Below are 13,288 nucleotides of genomic sequence, written 5' to 3' on the forward strand. Positions count from 1 at the left end.
GGTCCCATTGAAGAGTGATAGGTCAAAAAAAAGATGAAGTGCAATCACAGGCCCTGATAATGGGAGAGACCTCCCAAGGGAAGAGCCTTAAAGGGGTGACAAACTAGCCTTGGGGTGAAATGGCTTCACACAGACCCAGGCAGCTTGATTGTTGCATCCCATTGTTGTGCACTTTGAAGCCTTCTCTGACGTGTTCTCATATGCCCGGCTTCATACAGGCACGAGCGGATCAATACTCGTAAAACCCTCATAATAGAGAGCTGTCCTGATGATGATCTGGTGAATCTGGAGTTCCTAGATGAGGTAAGATTTAATGTGTTTATCCCGTGGTCCATCGATCGGTCCCTGGCAGTAGGCAATTGATCCGCAGTCGGTGCGTGTTGCTGTGAGATTTACACCTGTTTCTTGTCCTGCAGGAGATAATAATTAGCCGCCTCCTAAAGAGGTACGACGAGCTGCAGATCTACACCTACGTTGGTGACATCCTCATCGCTCTCAATCCCTTCCAGGGTCTCAGCATATACTCTCCTCAGGTTGGTACTTACTAGGCATGTAACGATATATCGTATATCGATATATATCGATATTAATCCCGACGATATGAATCGATTCATTGAAATAAAAAAATAGATTTTCAATTTTCTTTTTTTTTCTTCTTTTTTTTAGGTAATTTATCTAGTGTGATGTGAAATGTGAGCTTTAGTCATATTCCATCAAATTCAAGGGCTTTTGGAGAGAAATGATAGTCACTTTCAGTAGTAGAGCACTGTAGAGGGGAGCTGTGTGTGTCTGTGACTGTGCCCAGGTGATGATGGTCGTTGATGCTCATCAAGGAAGGCAATTATGTTTCTGCAATGTCAAAAGTAATGCTACTTCTTTTGCAATGTAGTTAAATAAATAATCTCAGGGGGGAAGATAAATTATATAAAATTAAAAAAACAAATTTTTCTTAAATAAATTATCGTGAAAAATCGTATCGTGAACCTCATATCGTGATACGAATCGTATCGTGAGTTGAGTGAATCGTTACATGCCTAGTACTTACTCATCCACACACATTCTGATTATGTTATGTTTCACATACTAGATAATGGGATTTCCTCAACGTTGCTGCAGCCAATGCTGCCCTATTAGTCAATGAGCATCTTATCGATGGTACGATGAAGGCAAACTCTGCATGTGAGGGCCTGAACCTATACATACTGTGTATATTAAACTCTGCATGTGAGGGCCTGAACCTATACATTCTGTGTATATTAAACTCTGCATGTGAGGGCCCGAACCTACAGTATACATACTGTGTATATTAAACTCTGCATGTGAGGGCCCGAACCTATACATACTGTGTATATTAAACTCTGCATGTGAGGGCCCGAACCTATACATACTGTGTATATTAAACTCTGCATGTGAGGGCCCGAACCTATACATACTGTGTATATTAAACTCTGCATGTGAGGGCCCGAAACTATACATACTGTGTATATTAAACTCTGCATGTGAGGGCCCGAACCTATACATACTGTGTATATTAAACTCTGCATGTGAGGGCCCGAAACTATACATACTGTGTATATTAAACTCTGCATGTGAGGGCCCGAACCTATACATACTGTGTATATTAAACTCTGCATGTGAGGGCCCGAACCTATACATACTACTGTGTATATTAAACTCTGGATGTGAGGGCCCGAACCTATACATACTGTGTATATTAAACTCTGCATGTGAGGGCCCGAACCTATACATACCTGTATATTAAACTCTGGATGTGAGGGCCCGAACCTATACATACTGTGTATATTAAACTCTGCATGTGAGGGCCCGAACCTATACATACTGTGTATATTAAACTCTGGATGTGAGGGCCCGAACCTATACATACTGTGTATATTAAACTCTGCATGTGAGGGCCCGAACCTATACATACCTGTATATTATATAACTGGTGTCTGTTCTTAGTTCTCCAAGCTGTACCACGGACTGAAACGAGCTGACAACCCACCACACATCTTTGCCACAGCAGACGCAGCCTACCAGGGCATGGTGACCTTCCTTAAAGACCAGGTACTGTATGAAAAATATATTTTACTGCCCGATTGTTGAAACAAAGCATTTGTTTATGTAAAATGTGTAACTGTTTATGTTTCAGTGCATCATCATTAGTGGAGAGAGCGGTGCAGGGAAAACCGAGAGTGCCCATTTAATTGTTCAACATCTTACCTTCTTAGGAAAGGTATTGTACTTGATAATGTATTACGTGTGTGAAAGATGGTGTACTTGTGTGATAGTTTACTGTGAACGTTAGGTACTTTAAACTCTATTTGTGAAAGGTTGTGTACTTGTGTGAAAGGTAAGGTAGTATATCTTATCTGTGGCATCATATATCATAAATATCCCCAATTTAAAACAATAAATGATTGTTGGGGGGTGCTCATTCATGGGTAATGGACAGTTCAGAAACCTGTCTACCAATGACATAATTAAAGGGGATTCCAAGCTAATAGAAACTTAGCATGCTGCAGTAGAAGCCATTGTTCTTGAATGTTTAAAATAATGTTTTAAATAATTAAAAGTTTTAAATGAAAACCTGCTTACCAATAATGAAACTGGTAGGCGGCTTTCTGAACTGTCCACAGACCACCTTTGAGATAGGCCGAATTGCGGTGCCATATATTATAATGAAATGACCATTAGTGAGGAGGACCAATTATTATGAAGATTTAGGTTTAAAATAGCCAATAGATTGTTAATATGAAATTGTAATAGATATTTCTGCTCTTAGGCAAACAATCGGACACTGCGAGAGAAGATCTTGCAGGTGAACCCACTCGTAGAGGCCTTTGGCAATGCGTGTACAGCCATCAACGACAACTCCAGTCGATTTGGCAAGTACCTAGAGATGAAGTTCACGCCCACCGGGGCTGTCATGGGGGCCAAGATATCCGAGTACCTGCTGGAGAAGTCCAGGGTCATCAAACAGGCTACGTATGTACTGTGCACGCTGAGACTTGTTCCAGGCCACTGGTCGCTATGTCTTCACTGTAACTCAGCCAGTAAGATTACTGACCATGCTCTTTGTTTTTCCCTCAGAGGAGAGAAAAACTTCCACATATTCTATTACATATACGCTGGACTTTACCACCAGGATAAGCTGAAGCATTATCGGTTACCAGCCAAGAAGCCGCCCAGGTGAGTTGGCAGGGAGGTATACTGCACTGTAGGTCTTTGACGTAGATCATATACAAAAGCAGTTAAAGCACAGTTCTATTTTTAGAACTGACACTGATCATCTTAAATCTCTAGGTACATTGAGAGCCAGCAAGGCCAAGTGATGCAAGGCATAGTTTCCAGCAAACTGTACGCGGAGCAGTTTGATGCAATCCAGGACTGCTTCCGCATCATTGGCTTTACTGAAGAGGTGTAGTAAAAAATAATAATTACTAAATATATTGCACCACATGTGATTAATGTGAATAGATTTAGTCGTGAAAACGTCACCTTGTGCTTATTTACATTGGCCCTTTCTCCTCTTTGTTTCCAGGAGGTCAACTCTGTGTACAGGATTCTCTCTGCCATTTTAAATACTGGAAATATTGAATTCAATGCCATCACCTCGCAACACCAAACTGATAAGAGTGAAGTGCCTAACTCGGAGGACCTAGACAATGGTGAGTTACAGTAATACATTGTGGACTGCATTATGATCACGTAGTTACAAAGGAAATGAGATCAACTGTAGTTAAAGGTAGTGTATGTGATATTCTTGGTTTGTTAAAAGGGTAACCCATTTAGGCCTGACTTCGAAATAAAAATATCTATATCTATATCTATAATCTATATATTCAAAGATTTGTGCCGCATTTTCAAGATTTTCAAGATTTTCAAGCTCGTAGCGCGCCACTCGGTGGCGTGCTATGAGCTTGTAGATCTGCTATTTTTCAATAGCTAAAGCAGAACATAATGCTAACACCATTTAACCGCCCAAGGTTAAATCTCTATTCTGATAGTTGCTATAGAGTGTTCAGTCAGTTAGGTGACAAAATGTCAGCCAATCAGGAGAAAGTAGGCAATTTTGTACCCTTATTTCTTTCTTTCTTTTTCTGTCATCACTTACAATTCCATTGATTCTCTATCCTGATTGGATAAAATTTGTATCCCGACCTGAAAAAATGCAATTTATGTTTAATAAAATGCTGGACAAACACCCTATAGCAATCAGTACTAATTTAGTGCTTTTTAACACTTATTTTAACCAAAGAAACTCACTTACCCTATCTTTAACATTAGTTTTAGCAAAAAAAATACAAAATGCTCAACGATTCTGCTTTCATGTGATGTGTTTGTAGTCTATGAACAATTATTCATTTACCACAAGCTTGGTTTTAAATCTCAGTTCATGAAATCAAAATAGCATCTTTGTACGCCACATTTCAGCGGCGTCTCTCCTCAGCATCGGCCCTGAGGAGCTCCAAGAGGCGCTGACCTCTCAGTGTGTGGTGACCAGGGGCGAGACCATCATCCGCACCAACACTGTGGACAAAGCCACCGACGTCCGAGACGCCATGTCCAAGGCCCTCTACGGACGCCTGTTCAGCTGGATTGTCAACCGCATCAACACCCTGCTGCAGCCCGATTTGAATATCTGGTCAGTGCGGGCGAGTCACGAACATGTGCTGGTTTTTTTAGCGATCTCGGTAGAAAGACAAACACGGGAGAATACAAATGGGCTGACCACAAGGAGAGCAAAAGACGTTTCAATAAATTTTTGATACAGAGTTGCGTGCGGAGAAAATAATATTCAGATGATTAAAAAGACTTCTGAGGGACTGTAAAAAAGGAGTGTTCATTGATCCAAAATAATTCCCTCATAAATGTGAGCGTGCACTGTCTGAGAATCGTCTCTCTCAAAGACATACAAGAGCGCTTGTCTCCACACCAATCATCTGCACATTCTTTCTTATTGCCATTAATAACCTGTTAGCTAAAGGTGACCTCCACAGCCGGTGGATAGTGGCTGATTATGACAAATGTCCTTGGACAGTGGTGGACATGAAACACATGTTCCCATTCCTTGCTGTTTTGTAGAATTCTTCGAGTAGTTCTTCCATTAGTTCTAGGTTAGTGTAAACCTTGGATGATACTGTACAGCAAATTAAAACATAACCAGTTTGCACTGAATCTATGAAACCACGTGTCACAAGATTTTCCATCAAGAATAGGCTTAGGCCATTTACATCATTTATTCTGTATTTGGGTTGAACTTGGATTGTCATTAAACTTTTATCACATATTATGGTTGCTGGGGATTTGCTCTCTCGGCTTTGTAGAAGAATGACTTTGTTTGTCCCATTTTTCTCCTTTGAAGTGCCGTGGAAAGCGGCATGAATGTTGGAATCCTGGACATCTTTGGATTTGAAAACTTCAAGAAGAACTCCTTTGAGCAACTGTGCATCAACATTGCTAATGAACAGATCCAGTTTTACTTCAACCAGCACATATTCGCCCTTGAGCAGGTGGGTGCTTTGCAAGGAGGGGTCAGATTCTTCCTGATTTGACAGCTATGGAAATATCCGAATCACAGTCTGTTTAGAATCAGAATTTGTTGGCTATGGATGTTCACATACAAGGAATTTGACTTGGTTCATTGCTCTCAGACGCATAGAAAAGAAATACAGCCGAAAAGAGGGGAAAAAACCTATAAAATATAAGTAAGATGTTTTTTTTAAGTATCAATTAAAAAAGGAATATAAGGCGGTAGACAGAGTATGAGAAGTGTTAACGGTATTAAAAAATGTATATGATTGTGAATATGAACAGTATGACGTTGAATGCCTTTGATACCTTCTTATTGAACAAAAACATGTGTTGTTATGTAAAATAAACATACTGACATTTAGAGTGCTTATACAGTACTACAGTAGTAATAATATACAGTACATCTATCAAGACAGAGTTTTCCTCAGCAGCGAACATTATGTTAATCAAGCTGTATAAGGGATATTGTTAATCGCTTTTCCTAGTAACAAATTACTCTTAATTCATTTAATGAAGTTGCTTACACTGGAGTGGGAGAAGGCTTTATTTTCCTTGATGGCACTGAATGGACATAAATGAAAAACACCATAATCCCTTTTAAGTCAGCATTTGCTTCCCAGCCATCTTCCTAAAAGGAATAATAATAAAGTGCCATATCTTTCTACTCATCATAAGAACTGGCAGTAATAGTCTGCCAAAATAATTTGTGTTGCCTTGATTTGTTTTATTTTGAAGAACATTTCCAGGAACTTCTGTTGTTGCACTTCCTATATTTTGCATTAAGTATACTCTGTGCATGTAAACAGGCCTTGTATTCGGGTGGCGCAGACAGCAGGGATAAAGTTCTTGTACAGTAGGTCTATCTATGGGTTTGAATCATAAACGGTGCTTCCAGCTCTATAACCACATTGGGTTAGGCTGTGTGGGAAGGAAGCTGGACAGGGAGGATATTCTTTGTCGCTGCACCAGATTGGTCCGCCAGCAGGGGTGTTCAACTGGGAGGAATAGGGTGTTCCTTAAAACCCATTTTGGACTGAGGTCGATTAAAAAAGGCTTCTAAATCATAGAAAAAATCTGAAAAACACATTTTCGAGCACCACTGAGCACCACTGAGCACCACTGACACAGTTTCTGTGTCAGTGGTGCTCAACCTTTTTCATGTCAAGGACACCCAGAATTATCTCTATTGGGCCACAGACCCCCATCTCAAAATATGTAGTTCCAGGGACCCTCCAGAAGCAAATATTTTAGTTAAAAATGTTCACTCTGAAATTCAATGATTTTCTATTAAAAAAATAGCAGACCTACAAGTTCATAGCAGGCTTGTAGATCTGCTATTTTTCAATAGCTAAAGTATAACATAATGCTTGAAACACCAAAAGGGCTTCCCGCCCAAAATGGGTTAAGGTGAGGTCAGCAGTGTCAAGAATACACAAGTGTGTGGGGAATTCAGGAATTGCTGTAGGCGGGCACCACTAATAAGACTGGTGTGCGTATGTCATCCTCCTGCACGCATGTTTTTTTATTTTTATTTGTGGAACTTTCTCCTGGTGCAAAGTAGCTGTCATGGCCCTGACACACTTATGTTGCTTAAGGGAAAGGGATTCTTTATGCTGACTTTGGCCCAGCCTGTACATAAAATATATTTGTTAATGACAAATAACGTTTTGATCTGTATTAAATAGACAAAATAATATATTACTCTGGGTTATTTGCAAATTGAAATAAATTGGCTAAATAAATTAGCTCTATTTGTTATTTCAGAGCTATTCTGTATTATGCATTCACTGTAGACTTCAACTACAGATACAGAACTGGCTGCAGCAGTGTTGTGTTGTTGATTAGAAACTATGTTTATTCCAAGCACAAATCAGAAATCATATTTAGCCCAGATTGTTTAATTGGGTCATTTAGTGAAATCATCAACTGTACACTGAAAATCCTGAGTGTTAATATAACTCTGAGTTAAATTAAAGCTCAATGATAAATTATAACCCATGATATTACAGTGTGTAGACTGATATATAGACTTTCTCTGGTTCTACTAGATGGAGTACCAGAGTGAGGGAGTGGATGCCAGTCTGGTGGAATATGAGGACAACAGGCCCATCCTTGACATGTTCCTCCAGAAGCCCATGGGTCTTCTGTCCTTGCTGGATGAGGAGAGCCGCTTCCCTCAAGCCACGGACCAGACCCTTGTGGGTAAGACGCTGCAACTTATATAACTGTATAACTTGTCACGTGTTAAATATAACATACCTTTTCTGCTGTGATTTGTCTGTGAAGATGTTACTGTACTGTTAAAGCATCTTTAGGAGCTTTTTCTTTTCTTTTCGTTTTCTACTACAGATAAATTTGAGGACAATTTGCGCTACAAGTATTTCTGGAGGCCAAAACGTGTGGAGCTTTGCTTTGGAATTCAGCATTATGCAGGAAAGGTATTGTTCATTTTACCCATATAACTAGCATTTGCCCATCTATTGTATGGGTGTTTTTGTATTTTGTGCATTAAGAAATAATTTGCTCCTTGAATGAATTACATGTGGTTTAGACTAGAGGCCTAGTAGTTATTAGCCACACTGGCATTCCTAACAAAAGTGTTGAAAATTCATTAACTCAACACATAACAAAATATTTAAAATGTTTTAGGTAAAATTACATAACTAATACTTGAATCACAGAGTGTTTTTGCTTTGCGCAGGTCTTATACAGTGTGGATGGATTCTTGGAGAAGAACCGAGATACTCTCCCTGCAGACATTGTTGTTGTGTTACGGACTTCAGAGAATAAACTTCTGCAGCAGCTATTTTCCAGCCCACTGACAAAAACAGGTAGGCCACGTACTTTACAGACCTTAATTAAGAGGGGTAGCGAAACAGAATTATTCAGTCTGTCGCGCTTTCTTTAGAACAGTGTTGTATCGTTAAACATTATTTCACTGAATTTATTCAAACTTTCCTATGGGACGAACTACTGCAGACAATACCAGGGCTCCATCTGCATAATTATTTGATTCTGTGCTGGTTCCTAGTGTTGTTCAAGGTTCCATAAAGGTTCAGGTAAGTAGGTTTCTTAAAGACCTTCCTCCTCATATGCATCTTCCTAGCCTGCTTCATTCCAAGCCTCGATGAGCCGTGTGTGGATAAATCTGCAGCCTCCATTATCTCTTGAGAGGCTCAGCGCACCGAAAGAGTCACTGTTTTTATTTTCACTAAGCTGTCCCTCTTGGTTTCCCATTGCTGAATGCTATCTACATCTGCTTGTGGGTGCAGTGGGATATTTTTGTGATAAGGTTTCTAAATACCCAGGGGATGAAGAAGCAGTATTTAGAGAATACAATAGCGTCTCTTCCTACCTCTTTCCCACAGGGTGAATGAAAGTGGTAATATGCTCATCATTAGCCATGCCTGAGGTCCTCATGGTCACTTGACTTAGCTTGAATGCTAATGGCTCTGTTAAAGTGATCAGATTCCAGTTTCCTGCTTTATTTCAGCTAAGCCACATTATGTGATTCTTCTCCTTTTTATGGTCCTGTAAATGCTTGCTTTCAGTTATGTGGCATTAAAGGAGCTCCATTTTACTATAGAGTAGTAAGTTGAGCCTCCATTACAAATCCATGCACCGTCTGTAAACTTAAATGGCACATTGTGAAGATAGGGGGGGGGGGGGGGGGCTTTCTTTCTTGCAATTCATGAGGAATGTCCGTTCAATAAAACAAATTCGGTGAATACTTCACTTTAGTACTCACTACTCAGAAGCACTGAACAGCAACTAAAATGTGCTTTGCTTTTTACTGCTTCAGATGGTCTAAAAGCCACATCTTTCTGCTGTATGTTTTCACCAGCAATGCCATTCTGTCCAGTGCCTACTTGTCTTGGAGTTATTACGATCCATCCTCATAGAAATGGTTACAGTGTTATTTATATTGGAATATTGAAATCTTGCCAGACGTTTCCCCAATGCATAGTTTATTTTTGCGATTTGTTTTCCTCTCTCATTCCTATGCTGTGATGCTGGTTTGTGATGTGTCTCCAGGGCACTTCCAAGTCAAGTTGCGGGTTCCATTTTCTCATTACAGTTCATGAAATTGTAGATCATCTCATTAGATAAAATCTATGAGACACTCAAGCTCCGCTTATCAGTCTGGACAAGCTGGAGCTCCCTTTTAAGTGAGATATAGGCATAGGAAAGAATTATCAATCTATTCTTCAGGGTAAGATGTGGGGGAATTTAATTTGCATTTTACTTCACATTATAGATTCACTGTTATGTGTGAAATTGCTATTATCTGCAGGGATCTGATGACAATCTGTTTCACCAGGGTGGTTTGGTTTCACACTGGGTTATCTCCCTAGTCCTTGGTAAAATAGTGAATAATGTCACCACTAGGTGTCACCCTTATTGATTCACACAGTTTGATACTCTGATGAAAGTGAAGTGGGTTCTTCTGAGATGTCATATCTCATCCACGCATGATTACAATCTGCGTATACTGTATCTATTCTACGTCCGAGCATATACATGGTAACGCCCCGCCTGCCTCTGATTGGCCTACCGACACTGACGGCCTTACCAGAGTTTCCTCCGAGGTGGATAGCTGGATAGTCTGCCGCGAGGTTAGTGGTTACTACGATATAATACAAGAGAATGACAGCTTATAGTTGGCACGCGCGACAGTATATTTTTGTAGAAGAGGTAAACTAATATTGTTTATTCTGTTTAAATTATTTGTACATGTGTAAACTTGAAACATTATTGTACTTTTCCCTTGATCTTTAACTTTTTTAGTATAATAGTATTAGTTTACTATAATTAGATTAATACACGATAATCAACACTAACACTTTAATTTAGAACACACCCAAATGAAATCATACAACGTATGACCGTACGTGTTCATTCAATCAAGGCAAACGGCATAAACAATATTAGTTTGCCTCTTCTACAAAAATAGAAGTTACAAGCTGCCATTCTGTTGCACTTATTATGATTTCCTACCACGGAGTAACCTCGCGTCTCAGAGGACAGTCTGGTGAGACCATGGGAGCGCATGGGGGCCAGAGCCATCTAATAGAAGAGTTGCGGGGGCAGAAAACAGCCTGGTCAAGTGGTTCATGTACTCGCGTGAGCCCATAGACTCCAATGCATTCCGTAAACTTCCGGTTATCCCCATGCTCAATAGAAGTCTATGTAGAAGAGCCGCCATTGGACTGGCCCCATGAAGTGAACGGAGTTTGCGTCTGTCTTACTCTATGGCTCTGATGGGGGCAAGACGGGCAGTGTCGGTAGGCCAATCAGAGGCAGTCGGGGTGTTACCATGTCGTAGAATAGACGTAGAATAGATATACGCTTACGATCTACGTCCGTCTCTAGACATGGTAACGCACCGCCTGCCTCTGATTGGACTACCGACACTGCCCGTCTAATCAGAAGGCTCCAGAATGCAGCCTTGTAACTTATATTTTTGTAGAAGAGGCAAACTAATATTGTTTATGCCGTTTGCTTTGATTGAATAATTAATTGAACACGTACGCCATAATATGATTTGATTTAGTTGTGTAATATTGTGTAATATTATGCAACACAATTTTTTTACATTATTTAGTGGGGGTCCCTGCTTCATCTCTCTCAGCTAGGGGGTCCCTCCCTGGCCTGAAAAAATCAGTAGCTTTCCCTCTGTGGCTACTTTAAAGATTGTCTTGATTGTTGTTTTTGTTTTGATCATATGGATGAGACTACCAGGGTATTTTTAGAACTCAGGCTGAAGCCTGATTGATATTTACATTGCAAGCCTGTGTTCCGCAGAGAAAATAGCAGATCTACAAGCTCTACAATGCGTTGTGCTGCAATGTGTTATTTTCAGTCCTCAGGCTTGAGAGAGAAGGCTGAAGTTGGATGACAAAGGGACACACTGTGTCTTTGGAATAGTAGGAAATGAGGAGGCCCTAAAAAGTAAGGCCTCCCTCAGAAAGAATAGTGAGGCTGCTACTAGCCCTCCAGAATGTGGGTCCTTGAGTCTTGGACATGTGGTGGTGTTTTGTCAGAGGAAATGGGATGCATTTGCATGGACAAATTCCTCCGAGCCACAGCCTTTCCCAGATCAGTGGGATCACAGTGTTTGAATTGGCTGGGCTGGCCCAACAGGCCCTGTGTGTGTGTGTGTGTGTGTGTGTGTGTGTGTGTGTGTGTGTGTGTGTGTGTGTGTGTGTGTGTGTGTGTGTGTGTGTCTCTCTCTCTCTCTCTCCTGGGGGCTGCCTGGCCCTGCTGCTTGCTCTGTACCACACATCTGCAAATATGTATGGCACATCAAGACTGCCAACCCTTTGTCAGTGCAAAATGCAAATGAGTGATGCAACTTTACATATTGTTTGCTTTGTGCATACTTGAAGTTGAACAATTAATGTATTATTATAAAGACATTTTGTCTGCATTCTGCACTAATATGTATAATATAACTAATAATAATATATATTATTTGAAGCAAAACCCACTAATATAAGCATGACCCAAGCCATAGTAATTTGTTCTCATTTGGAATTATTAATTTTCCTTCTTAGATTATGGATGGAAGTAAGCTATTTAATAGAAGTTGGCTGGGGGTATGAAATATTTATGCATTTGAACTAGAGCACTTGAGCAAATAACATGATCTTTAGATTGGACTTAAAAGAGTAATCAGCCATGTATGGATGGGAGGGAATCTAAAACACTTCACTTGCAGTATTCATATTTATTCATATCACAGTTTTTTTTCTCCAACATTGAATTAATTTTAGAATATCCTACTCTCACTTTGCCTAGAATAAAGATGTCTTTATTCTAGCTACCACATTTGTATTGGGCCTAAATCATGAATCCACTTGAAAGTGAATGTATTCTCTTCCTAGATTGACAAGATTTGTAAATTCATTCAACATACAAAACTTCTTCTTAACTGTAGAAATCATTGAACCATGGCTTCAATATACTAGTCCTTACCCGTTCGAATATATGCACACCAGACACCAAATGATGTACAGTGTGGGTAATGTGATTTAATAGATCACATTATTGATGTACTGTATGTATTTCGAGGTATAATCAGTCTGGTCTCAGAGGAACCTTCTCAGAAGGTATTTTGTCTTCATTCGCTGTAATTTTGGTGTACCCAGCCCCCCCAAAAGAGAGGCAGGCAGGCAGACAGACAGACTAGTCGCTGAATGAATGCAGCCACTAGTAGCCAGTAATGCACTACTGCAGTTTTACAGCAAAATATTTCACAATGTGCTCTATAAAATCACAGTAAGAGAGATGAGCAATAAAGAAAGGGTAAAGCCACTAATAGTGCACTAATGCAGGCAGGCAAGGCAGGCAGGCAGGCAGGCTGGCTGGCTGGCTGGCTGGCTGGCATGGCTGGCTTTAGGGCGTCACTCATGTCTGCAGTGCACAGAGCAGAAGCTCTCAATGTTTTAACCATAATAATAAATATACAATAACTAAACATAAATTTCACTTGAATTGTATTGCAATACTTAACAATTTAAAATGGGCTGCAGCCCACCCTAGCCCAATGGTAAGTCCGCCTCTGCCCGTCGGGCAATAGTACAGTAAAGGTGCAATTCTGGGGAAATTGCAAAGTGTGGTTGCTTCGATCGCACAGACGCCTTCAGAAATATAGGCCCCTCCCACTGATTTTGATAACCAATTACAATATCAAGTAATGTGTAAGTTATTTGGAAAAGCATGTTTTTGCAACAAACTTTAAGATTTT

At 40.1% G+C, this 13,288-nt stretch overlaps 1 protein-coding gene across 1 annotated transcript in view; it reads left to right on the forward strand.

Annotated features, from left to right (window-relative positions):
* The window catches only part of myo3b (myosin IIIB), an 84,920-nt gene that overhangs the window by 30,091 nt on the left and 41,541 nt on the right, over positions 1-13,288 (forward strand). Inside the window, exons 11-23 of the mRNA XM_080785089.1 lie at positions 219-303; positions 417-533; positions 1,963-2,067; positions 2,153-2,236; positions 2,786-2,988; positions 3,094-3,192; positions 3,307-3,421; positions 3,545-3,671; positions 4,438-4,648; positions 5,369-5,516; positions 7,587-7,740; positions 7,888-7,976; positions 8,240-8,369. Coding sequence (XP_080641215.1) covers positions 219-303; positions 417-533; positions 1,963-2,067; positions 2,153-2,236; positions 2,786-2,988; positions 3,094-3,192; positions 3,307-3,421; positions 3,545-3,671; positions 4,438-4,648; positions 5,369-5,516; positions 7,587-7,740; positions 7,888-7,976; positions 8,240-8,369 — 1,667 coding nt within the window. The remainder of the gene's footprint in view (positions 1-218; positions 304-416; positions 534-1,962; positions 2,068-2,152; positions 2,237-2,785; positions 2,989-3,093; positions 3,193-3,306; positions 3,422-3,544; positions 3,672-4,437; positions 4,649-5,368; positions 5,517-7,586; positions 7,741-7,887; positions 7,977-8,239; positions 8,370-13,288) is intronic.

The sequence above is a fragment of the Protomyctophum bolini genome, assembly GCF_963924005.1.
Source record: "Protomyctophum bolini genome assembly, chromosome: 16".
In the NCBI taxonomy this organism is placed as follows: Eukaryota; Metazoa; Chordata; class Actinopteri; order Myctophiformes; family Myctophidae; genus Protomyctophum; species Protomyctophum bolini.